The 12,373-nt window shown below is 34.4% G+C and overlaps 1 protein-coding gene across 5 annotated transcripts in view; it reads right to left on the reverse strand.

Annotated features, from left to right (window-relative positions):
• The window catches only part of SNTG1 (syntrophin gamma 1), a 343,517-nt gene that overhangs the window by 73,604 nt on the left and 257,540 nt on the right, over positions 1-12,373 (reverse strand). For all 5 annotated transcript variants that reach the window (XM_027674095.1, XM_027674125.1, XM_027674115.1 and 2 more), the window contains one exon: positions 3,395-3,433. In XM_027674095.1, the coding sequence (XP_027529896.1) occupies positions 3,395-3,433 (39 nt within the window). The remainder of the gene's footprint in view (positions 1-3,394; positions 3,434-12,373) is intronic.

Consider the following 12,373-nt stretch of genomic DNA (forward strand, 5'->3'; position numbering starts at 1 on the left):
GGCTGAAGCCTTAAAATATTCCATTCTTTGTGCCTCTCTGCTATGAGGTCTGTATAATTTTTTCTCTGAAGTTATGGAAATTTTGTCTAGGATACTATATTATTTTTAGTGAATATTTAAAGTGTGCATTATATTTTGAGTACCAAATTATTTAATTTTTTTTTCTCAACTACTTGCTGGTATACTCTTAGATGTTACTATATATAGCCCATGCATATAGTACCAATAAAGAAAACACAACCAATACTCTAATTTTACCATATTCAAGTGTTCTTTTCATTACTGTCAGTTCAGAGAGGGGAAACTTTATTTCCCTCTTGTCCCACAGTCTTCTTCAACAATATTTTGTCTGTGTGGTCCTCTTCCAGAGTTTTTTGAATAATCTTTCAACCACTATTAAATTTATTAACACCTTTCTCAGAACTTCTTATTGCTTCATGCTATCCAAATAATTGACACTTTCTTATCAATACCCATCATCTCTGATCTTTTAATTTCAATGAATGCATCTTATCTTTTTAATAATTTTCCAGACAAACCTGCTTTCACAATTACTACCTTAAAGGAAAGCCGCCATGTTATGTGCAGTTAACAAGTCATTCCTATTTACTTTTTTGTTTACCTTTTTTACTTATTGCAACACTGAGACATTTGAATAACACTATTAAGAGTTACAGCATCTTCCACACCTATGCAGGCACCTTTTTTCCCTCGTAATTCTAGCAGCTCTGTCTGTGCCCCTATTCTCTTCTCCATATCAAGAATATTTTCATTAAGGAGTTTTAACTGGGTTGGTTCCTTGATTCTAATTTGATAACTGCCTTACCCTCTACCTAATAATTAAAATGCACATAGATATATTCTAGGAGCAGAAGACCTTCAGAAGAAATAGTGAGAAGGAGGAGCTTAGCAACCATTCAAGGAACCTTTTGCCAGGGAAAAGGTTTTACATGGGAAGGAATTCATTCTCATGTAGGTTGCTGTGTATGTTCTCTTTATATGTCTGTAGAGGTAACTCCCTTACTACAAGTGATAAAATTCTCACAGATACACCTGGAGGCCCCCTCAGGGCAGCCAGGCAAGCCATAAAGCACAGGGGGAGAACTCAGCCTGAGGTTTTATTGTGCATGTGAAAGGTGTTGTTATAAAAGCACAAAACCAGGTTTCTGCCTTTGCCTTCTCTGCCAGCTACACTGCAGCGTTTTCGACTAGCCACAGCCTGGTGTCTGGCGTTACCTGTGTGCATATTGAGCCTTACATATAAAAAAATTATAAGTGAAAACAATCTTAATTACCCTGCTAGTGCTCATTTAAGAAAAATGGGTATTTGTTAAATGAAATTGAATATAAACACTTTTTTTAAGCAGAAGAGGATGAAAACAGCTCCTGATATGTTTGCAGAAAGAAGTTAAAACTAGCCGTTCAACTTCTTAGGCAAAAATGTATTTTATTAAAAAAAATCAAGATGACAAAATATTCAAGATGATAATCTAACTTTTAGATAAATAATGATGTCTTGATATAAGTAAAAAGTCCTGTTCCTTCCCTGCATACTGTATTAATGTTTGCTGCACATTAGAAGACAGAAATTAACCTTACATTTGTGTAGCCTTTTCTGACTCTACTCAGAAATACTATTTAACTTAAATTAGGTGATATTTCCTAGCTCCTTCTACGATAAAAACTGCAACCCTCTTTACATAAGGTATGCCCAAAAGGGAGTCTGGTTTTGAATTTAATGTTCCCTAAAGATCAATAAACCTTTTTTCTCCAGTATTTGATGGGCATCAAGACCTTACCAGTCTCACTGTCCATCAAAATCAGCCTCTCTCTTTTCAGTTTGACCTTTTGGCTGAGTTTCTTGAAATGCTCTATGGTAATTCTTTCAGAATATAATCATTGGCGCTGATTAGAAAAGAATGAATTATATTGCAGGCTGCCCTAACAGATAATATGACCAACAAGCTATTCAAGCTACAAAAGTTACTTTTACTTTCCACTGGAATTCTAATGACGAGGAAAATGCCTTACTGACCCCATATGCCAAGGGTTCCAAAACAGCAGGGATTCTTGAATTATATGTTAGACTGCTGGAACATTATAACTGTTGTTCATATTTTTGTTGTCTTTTTTTTTTACAGTAATAAAAGCAAAGAGGTAAGTTCAGGGTAAGAGTGAAAATGGAGCTAGTTAACGGCTAGTTAACAGCTTTTTGTTATAGAAACTATTCTGAAAATGCCCAAATGTGTTATCTTCAATTATTGTAGCTTTGTTTATATTCACCCATATTGTTATTATTAGTAGTATTTGTATTATCGTTATTGTGACTAATTGTTATGATTTGTGGACTTTCTCATTAAGAAAACAGAAAACAAAATAGCAGTATCTACCTCCCTTGTGAGTTACACTCAGAACAATTCCATAGGAATAAAGTTGGACCAGAGACAGGATACTGAGAAATATGTTGACTAACTGAAGATATGTTATAAGGGAGGTGAAAGCACTTTTCTTCCTCTGTCTTCTTGAAGGCAGGTTTACAGCTCAGTCTTACGCAAATTTCTCTCCTTCTGCAAGGAAGTAATTTTTTCCTTCTTATGAATCAGATTTCTCTGTTTCTCCTTATCACCTTAAAATGAAATCACCATTATATAATAGTTGTGATACACAACACATGCATACTTAATTAACTTTACATTGTACTGAGCTTTACCCTGAATATTTTTCTTATACTTTGTTTACTAAAGTTTTCTAAAAGATACTTAGTTTTCTAAACGATATGTTGATCCCTTTGAGGAGGTGTGGCTGTTGTCCATTCTTACTATGGTCTCTAGCAACTACAATCTCACAATTTCAGCCCTGAACTTCAAGCTGCCTCTAGGTTTGCTTTCTTAAAAGAAACTGTGGGAAAAACAGATTTCTCAAAACAAAAAGATCTATCCCTTCATCCCATAGATCCAACCCCCGTATACACAGCTGTAAAGAATAGCAGCAATTGTGTTCATGATGCATTTTACAAGAAATGATCCCTATTCAAGGCAAAAAAAAACCACCAAAACCCCATATATTTTTAGAATTTTGGAACCTTGATGGATTCTGTCTCATTCTGTAAAGCATAACAATCCCATTCCTCCTTTTGTAGTAAAATTGGTAAGATGAAGAAAATTATGTATATATATTCATCAAATAGATTTTGAAAAGATTAGGTGTGTTCTTAATTTGACAAAACACTCCAGTTCCCTTTGACTTTAGAACATAAAAACAGTAAGGTACTCTCTAAAGAAAATCTACTGAGAATTCTTCTCTTAGAATAATGCACAGATACCACACAATTAAATATAGTTCAAATGAGAATTAGAATTATAACTTAAACAACTCCGACCTTTCTTTTTCTTACCTGCTGGTTTACGGGAAAATTCCTGTTGATTTTTTTAATCTATAAAAATGAATAAAGAAATAGATTAATACTCAGTCACTAGCAGAAAAACCAAAACCAAAACATTGGATATATCAGACACTCCCTTCCAAATTATGCATGTAAAAAAGAAAATAAAATCTCCTGCAGTAAAGGGACTGAAATTTTTACAAGCTCATGTGAATAATGGGACATTTCTGGGGATATTTTGTGGTTCAGTCTGATGTTCAGAACACAGGAGAGGAGACTACGTGCAAAAAAATCTGGATTCTACAGGAGAGGCAAATACAAGCAAAATTATTTGAATTCCATAACAATATGTCTTTTTCTTTTTTTCTCAGATTAGAAGCTATAAAATAAACTGGAATATTTAACTGTAAATAAAAGTAATTCACAGCAACTTACTGCCAATCACTGAAGTCACCAAGCTTTAAGCAATTTTTTTCCTTAAAGAATGATGAAAATTTGGGCTGGAACAGCCTTGCAAACATCCCTTACTCTACCATTTTATCCTATGTGCAAAATCAAGTATGCAGAATCAGTTGCAACAATTGTTCAAGTAATTTCTTCTTAAACATTCAACATTCAACAATAGCCCCAAGTAAAAAGTAAAGAGAAAACCACCCTGAGATACCTGATTCATGAGAAGTTTGTATTTAGCTCCACAGTTCATGGACTCCCTCTAAATAAACATTGTCAGCTTTCTGACAGAAAAGTGTCCAATACAAAGAAAATAATGTGTGGAACATACCCACTTCTACCATTACTAAAACAAATGTGTTCTTCTTCAATTTATGCATAAACCCTGAAAGCTTTTGACTAAACCTAGTAAATCTACAGTGTGCATTTGTGACAGATGCTTAATATCTAGAATTTATTTTTTGCTCTCATGTTAATTTTTAACAAAGTTTTTTTTTTAGTTATGAGTAAATTACTAGATCATGTATTTAAAGACGTTGCCAAATAGGAATCTATGTAGAATATACCTGAATAATCCAAAAAGCCCTGATACCACAGTAAAACATTTATACTGCTTCAACCAAGGTGCAACATCTTTTTAGAAGAAAAGAAGAATCATCATTGAATTTCCTCCAGTGTTTACAATATCATCCCCAAACAACTATATGCAGAGATGTGAGTGGCACTGTGTTTTGCAGACTTCAAAACCACTCTATGTTTGCTGCAGTGGTAAGTTCTTCGCATTTCTCATGCAAATACAGAGCAAGTCTGCCACTGACATCCCACTGTTTTGCTATCAAAGGATAATTCTCACTGTCAAGAACATCCTGGTAAGCAATTTCAGTTGGTTTTCAAATGTATCCTGAATCAAAAGTGTCAGAAGTACATTTCCATCCTGCCTTCTTGCATTTACATCAGCTTCAGCTTCCTCCTTTCTTCAGTGTTAGTTAAGGGGAAGCACTAGAGGAGCTAGGACATTCAGTGGGCAAAGAAATAGTATAAAAATAATCTATACTTATAAGATACCAACATGAATTTTTAAAAGAAAAGGCAGATGAAACCCCCTTTTTTAACAGAAAAAAATTATTTGAAGGCTTTTGGGATTTATTCCTAAATCAAACATTAACTACTCCAGGATGATAAATCCCTGTTTGTGTTAGTAGAAACTATTAAAATCCTTGTCAAAACTGTTTATTTGCATCTAGTTTGAGCAAAGACAAATACGCTGAAAATTTTAAGTTATGAAAGAACACTGTCAAGAGATTTTACTATTCTAAACAAAATGCTGAAAATCTATTAAGTAGCAAATTATAGTTACATATTAGATAACTCAGGAGTATTTTTGTTTACTTCACACATAGAGACTAATTCTTTTAAACAGATATAAACTACATTAGGAGCCTTGTGTACTTTGAATGATCCTGTGAAATGCAAATGCGTAATTGGAACATCATTTTCTCATTCAAAAATTTCCAGCTAATTTTCTAAAGTACGACCTAGGCACCAATGTTACATAGTTGTCTTAACTGTTGTTACTTTGATTAATTCAAACAACCATCTTTCAGGTAATATGGTGATGATTTCCTGAAACGCATTATTGTTCATTCTGTTATAGTTTGCAAACTCCAGTATAGTTGTTCAAGTCTACCCAGAGCTGAGAATTGTTAAGTGCAATTAGTTTTAGGACCACTTAAATGTTTGTCATTCACATGCATAAATATTGGACATTACAGGAAAAAATAGTTTTACAGTTAGGCAACACACAGAGAGAAAAACATTAGCCAACAGTGTTCTTTCCAGAATGTTACAATGAACACTGAGTAAAATTTAATCTACAAGTGATCCAGATCTATAATACTTAAGAATTAAAGCCCAAATGTAAACATTTTTTCATAAATTAAAAGAGGAAAAAAAATCTTCTCTTACTTGATGGATTATCTAAACGAGAAATGCTTCTTCAGTTAACTCATGTAAATGAATAATATTAGTTTTTCATCAGAGGACATGAGTAGAATACACTTCAAACATATATGCAGGTAATATTTTTAAATAAAATACACTGGCAGATACCATACTAAAAAAAATTAATTAAAAAAAATAACAGGCACTCTGAGAATATTCTTAATATTCTTTAGAAATATGCATTTAGATGTGTTTCTCCAGAGTAATTAAAAATCAGGAATGGCACAAAAGGAGACAAAAGAAGAAGCTAGAAAAGAAATTCTGTTCTGAAGCAAAGATAAAGGAAGCATTATGTAAGCTGCAAGAACTATCTGCTTTTACTTCCTGCTAAAAAAACAGGTGCTGAGGGGTGATATTCTATTCTGGTTCAACTTCCATGAATGCAAATTAGGGAAAAAAAATCTAAAAATACCATAGAGAAAGTAATTTGGGATCTGGTGATTACCTCAACATGGAAAAAGGAAGAAGGTGTCAAAAATAAAGTCTCTGCAGTATCTTGAATCTGACTACCAAATAGGCAAGTGGTGTTGATACAATACCAATAATGGAATCATAGAATCATAGAATTGTTCAGGTTGGAAGAGACAGTACAGATCATCTAGGTCTAAGTCTCCTACCATGGGCAGGGACTCCTTTCACTAGACCAGGTTGTTCAGAGCTCCATCCAACACTTCCAGGGATGGGAAACATATATTTTAGTGAAAGATATCACAGAGGATTGGTTTGAAGCACAACTGATTGTAGACAGTACAAATAGATTTGACTATATATGTTCCAAAAATTCAGCTGGACAATAAGTTTGGACATCATAGACATGAAAAATTAGAATACTGGTCAGGGAGATGACAAGAAGTGGAACATAGAGAGGACCATGGTCAAATTCAGTAATTTTTGTGCACTAGATGTTGCAATCACAGATGGACAGTTTTCACAGTGATGGCTGTACTTGGTCTGCAGAAGAAATAAACGAAAACATCCCTTCTCAGCAGGTATTCAAATGAGCAGGCTTTGGCTTCCGGTTTAGGTTTTTTAATTTTTATTATTTAAAAGCCTTTATGACAGAGAAGCAGGAATGCAGAAGAATAGTGTTCCACACCATTATCTTTCTGTGTGAATTGTAGCCTATTACTGTTGCCCTCTGCTGGAATGAAGCTGATTAAGCTCATAAAAGCTGGATTTCAAACTTCCACATTTGGTTAAAGCAGAACTGAATTGTTCGTTCCTCTGAGAGATGCTATATCAGACCTTCTTTGAGCAAATAGCACTGCAATAAGTATTTTCAGTTTCCATAGGAGGATTTTAAAGTGTAATTTGAAAACTACTATTTATTGGAGGTTTGTTTGACCTTTTTTACCTATTTATATTAATGAAATTTGCTATTCCAATGTAATCACAGTATTCTCATGAGATGATGAGGAAATGTGCCTTTCAATGACTTAAGTGTATTAAGATCAAGGGATAAGAGCACTGATTCCAGGGTTTTCCAATCTTAAAAAACTTAAATAGAAGCAATCAGATATTTGAAAATTCTATACCATGCTTACTTCAATCCTATTTCCTGATAAACTGTATTGTAAGTGAGACTCACAGTTCTAATGTGATAATGGGAAAGATGAATAATGACCATGTGAGTCTCAGGTATCACAGCTGGTCATCTGCAAGAAACAATAATATATTAGGTGTTAGTTGTTAGGACAGAGTTCCTGACAGAGACCCTTCCCTTGGAGTACCTAGAGGAACAGCCAAGACTGAAGGGCAAAATATGGAATGAGTGGGCACCAGCTCCTGTTCATTATTTTGCTGACTTAGACAGTAAACAAGATTCTTCCACATTTTCACATATGATTTGATCTATCATTTTCTTGCAGCCTATATATATCATGTAACTTTGCAGGTCTCAGAAATTTTTCACTTAAAAAAGAACCCTTTATTATTTCAATTTTTGCTAGCCAAATACAGACAGATTTCCCCAAACAATTTAGACTCTGCAGCCTTATTCATGAATTGTTTGCATTACACAATTGCTGATTTACATTCATTAACAGCTAATTAAAATGTAATAGCTTGACAAGAATGTAAATTCATTAGCTAGTTCTTCATCTCATGCATTAAAGCAAGAATAGAGTTTGTGCCATTGGGATGTTAAGTGATTACAAACAGGAAGCAGGATCATTACAATTTGGAGCAACTTGGAAGAAAACATAAATCCATGCTGTGATAATCTTATGTTAATGACTAAGAAAGAGTGCAAAACTAACACTGGAAATTATTAGTTAGCTAGTCTTATTTTCTGTCCTTGCTAGGCTTGTGTTTGCTCTATGCAATAGGTAAGTCATGATAAAGTCTTGAAATGTTATTACCCAACAGTATATGTGCATTGAAAGAAACAGAGAATCAGAGAAGAAGCATGCAACAGTTCACACAAAAAACATCATATATTGGTGAATGCATTCTAATATATGTATAACTTCCTATAGACTAAACATAGGAGTTCTTGATGCAGATTTTACAAGCTGTAGTAGGTTTTACAGTTTAGGCTAAAAACGCGTGTAAGCTAGCATATGCAAAGTGATCGGTCAATGTGTTCTGGAAAATATGGGAGCATAGGAAGTATTTAATGTAATATTCATGTCTGCTTCCTGACCCACCAGGGATGATGCCATTGTGTGATGTGTGTTGATCATATTTTACCAAATAAATCATTCAAAGGATAGAAAGTTTGGCTTACTTTCATAATTTCTAGTATTTTCACATCTAACTTGGATTTTTCTCAAGACTAGACACACTGGATTGCAAATAAAGTCAGGCCGAAGGAACTCAGCAACAAGTTCCTTGAAGAAAGAAAAGGGAAAAAAACAGAATATGCGAACATTTATATAAAGGAGAGGCTTGATTCAACACTGAATAATGCATAAGCACAAGCATGACCTCTGCTTTAGAGTCTGTTCCTGTAGATACCTGCAGGCTGAATCATTCTCACCATGGTTTCTAGATGGGAACAAAAGTGAGATCCAAGATTATATGTTTCAGCTTATATAATTAACATTATAAAATCTCTCTTAAGAGTCAAAAAATTACAGAAAGAGATCAAATATTTTTGAAGTTTATAGACAATTAAGACACAGTAGACATAATTCAGGAAGTCCCTAATCTGCTGAAGAAGTCCCAAAGTAGCAGATGGTTGGAAAGACAAAGGGAAATATAACTATTCTTTTGCTATCACCAGACAGATAACTAGATGGATCTTTATTCTGGTTCAGTATTAGCACTTAACATTCTCATGGATCATCATAATCTACATGTTTCCTTTGAATCCTACATATAAGTAGAGGAAAAGAGGCCTAGGACAGTCTTAGGGTCTCATCTGGAAAGCAGTCCTATAATTCTACCAGCTGCCTTTTAAATTCTACTGACTTTTTATTAGCCAGTTGTACAAAGTACACAGAGAGCTTCCATTTTTTGTTGAGTTTCAATACAAGTATTTGATAAATACTTTTGGAGACAACAAAATATGTCTAGTAAAACTCAGGAATGGTCCCCCAAAAATGGAAGCAGATGAATACAAATCATTCCTAACAGAGGTTTTGAACTGATGTACGGAAAGAAAATATTTGGATATTGAGAGTTATTATTATTATTATTTATGGCACGTAGAAGCACTATCAAAGCACAAATCTGAACTGTGATCACAAACCTGCAGACTATCAAAACTTTCCTTTCTTATTAAAAAGGATTCAGTGATGCATTGAACACTATGAGCAGAGCAGTGATGGATGGATATCAGAAAGAAATACCAGATTTGTGACTATTCCATGAAAGTATAGTGGGAGCCCTCAGGACAAAAGCACAAAACTTAGTCTTCACACAACTGTGATGTTCTCATAATATAACTGCAATTAATTTTATTCAAATTAAAAAAAAAAGTGTTGTGTTTTTTTTGCTTAACAGATGAATGACTTCATTTAATCCTGCAATATTTAACATCCATTCCTAAATCTGGATGCTACCTTAATGACAATATTGCTATTGTGCCTCTTTAAAAAAGATACATGTGCTACAAACAACACAGTTTTAAAACAGTGAATCTCGATAAATAAAATACCAACAGCAACATGCATATTATTAGAGACAATGAAAATGAATTAAAGCCAGTACCTGCAAAAGCTATTATGGTCCCATTTGAAAGTAAGAAACATATGTCTCTCTACTGAAGATGTGTTAGAAGGACTGTGAACAATAAGAATTTAAAAGATATGAAAAAATCAAAAGCAAAACCAAACCAAACAAACACAAAAACAAAAACAAAACAACAACAACAACAACAAAAACCTGACCCAGAAGGAGATATCGGAATCATTGATCCAGATAATGAAATGCTACTGGATAATTGTGGTTTATATCACAATAGTGGTTGTTCACTGGAGTATGATTACTGAAGTATCAGTCACACTAAGAGCAAAAAAGCTGGTGTAGGTAATAATAAGTAAAACGTCTACTCACAAAATAGTGACATATATTCCTCTTGAGTATCTTTTCATTTGCAATTTAAAACAACTTTACTATCCACCAAAGATAAACAGTTTACAATGGAAATCCATCTGAATACTACAACATATGTATTCAAATCCATTTTACTTCTTGTTAAAAAACATATCCATAGATTCCCTCCTACTGTAAGTAGCAACTAACTATCCAGTCTTTCTTTCAAGATAGCAAGGACTTCCATCTGAAATACAACTTCCAGATTTTCCTAGATAATATTTTTTAAATTATAATTAGAAGTTTGATTAGCAGGTCTGCAGCCTCTAGGCCCTCTGTTCCCAAGTTATTACTGCAGAATAAGGAACCCCATGTTATTCTTACAGTAGAAACAAGACTGTTAAACTGTTAAAAATTGATCTAAATGTCTCTCCCGGTTTAAAACTTCAGATTTCATACTGTCTGATTTCTCAAGGAAATTAAATAATGTAGATAAGTCCAATTTCAATTTTACTTTTCACTTACAATTTCATTACAACATAAAATTTGGACAATATAATAACTAGTATATAGTATTTACTTGCAGAAGTTTTCACAGAATGCCAAAGGAACAGGGTGAAAACTTTAATCTAATGTTAGTCATAGTTTGTCTTATCATAGTATTTTTGAGTTGAGTTGCAAACACTGATATGAATTTGTTCATTTTATGATAATACAAAAGAACAGAAACCTATGGCTGAAAAGTAACTCAATAGAACAAAGCTTGTTGTCCAACCCATTTGTACAGTCCTGACATGATGACACTCTTAATGCCTTATGAGTCAATCTATTAGCAAATACGGCTCTTAGCATTGGAAGTTCTCCTTTTATCAAACCAGACTCTTTCCATTTGCAGTTTAATCCCATTACTTCTCATGTAATCCATCACAGAAACAAAGAAGAAACTGCCTGCCCTTTGTGTAGCTTTTCTAAAGTTGAAACACTATTCTTTGCTTCAGGCTAAGCCAGTTCCATTTCACCCTGTATTTACTTGCAAGTTCCCGCTATTGTCAAAGAAGGCAAAGCCCTCTTTAGTGACACTACTTCTGCATATGAGCACTGTAGGACACATTTTTCCTGAATGACCAAGAGGACTTACTAGCACATTACAACAGCTCTGACCCCTTTAGCCTTCCTCTAAGAGTCTCATAGTCACTTTTTATCTGCTTAGAGTGACAGTGAAATCAGTCATGCCTGCATGAATGAGCAGTCCCAGCTAACTGTCATTTGACTAGATGGCTTTGGCAATATCCCTCAGATTTAAGCTCCTGGGAGACAGAAGACTTCCCACAGTATTAGGTCAATACTAGACTGATGTTTTCATCACACACAGGAGTGAGTCACTCATGACCAATACATCTCTTCCTCAAGGGAAGGATCATCATTAATCTCACAGCTTTTCCCACCTTCCAGGCCTTCATTTTATATTTAATCCACTCTGTCATTAGGCTTGAAACCTCAGCTTCTGCGGGCAGCATTGTAATGCATCACTGCCTGAGAAGGGATCATTTCCCTATGAAGAAGACCTGTAAGTAGAAATGTCCCGTTAGCTAGGTTTTCCTCGTTCACACCCCATGATTCCAGATTTCACTGTATCTGAAAGCCTTTTCACATAATTTCTCTACCGACTTCTTAAGAGATTTAACTAGCAGGTATGCTCCAGCTGAGATATCTTCCTCCCTCCTCAGCCTTCTTTGGAAGTGAACTGCAAACCGTGACTCCTACAAATTCAGTTTAAGATTTGGATTGAGACACCTCTAGCTGTGGATCCCATCTAAAGTTTCTACTTGAACCATTAGCAAGTTTGGAAGAAAAATACCTCATAACAGAACTTATATTTTCATCATCAGTTTGCTCTGTATATGATCTACTTGTTGGAGCTCATTACTCTCCTTGTATTTCTTCCTCCTAAAAGTCCTATTCACATCTTTTGACCTGCTTCTTTACTAAGTCACATGGCTCCTTGCCTTTAAGGTCCCTGTTTCCAATCTGGTCTTTTCACTCGGGGCTGAAACCGAATGA

Source organism: Neopelma chrysocephalum, unplaced genomic scaffold, assembly GCF_003984885.1.
Source record: "Neopelma chrysocephalum unplaced genomic scaffold, ASM398488v2 Primary Assembly neopelma1_22, whole genome shotgun sequence".
In the NCBI taxonomy this organism is placed as follows: domain Eukaryota; kingdom Metazoa; phylum Chordata; class Aves; order Passeriformes; family Pipridae; genus Neopelma; species Neopelma chrysocephalum.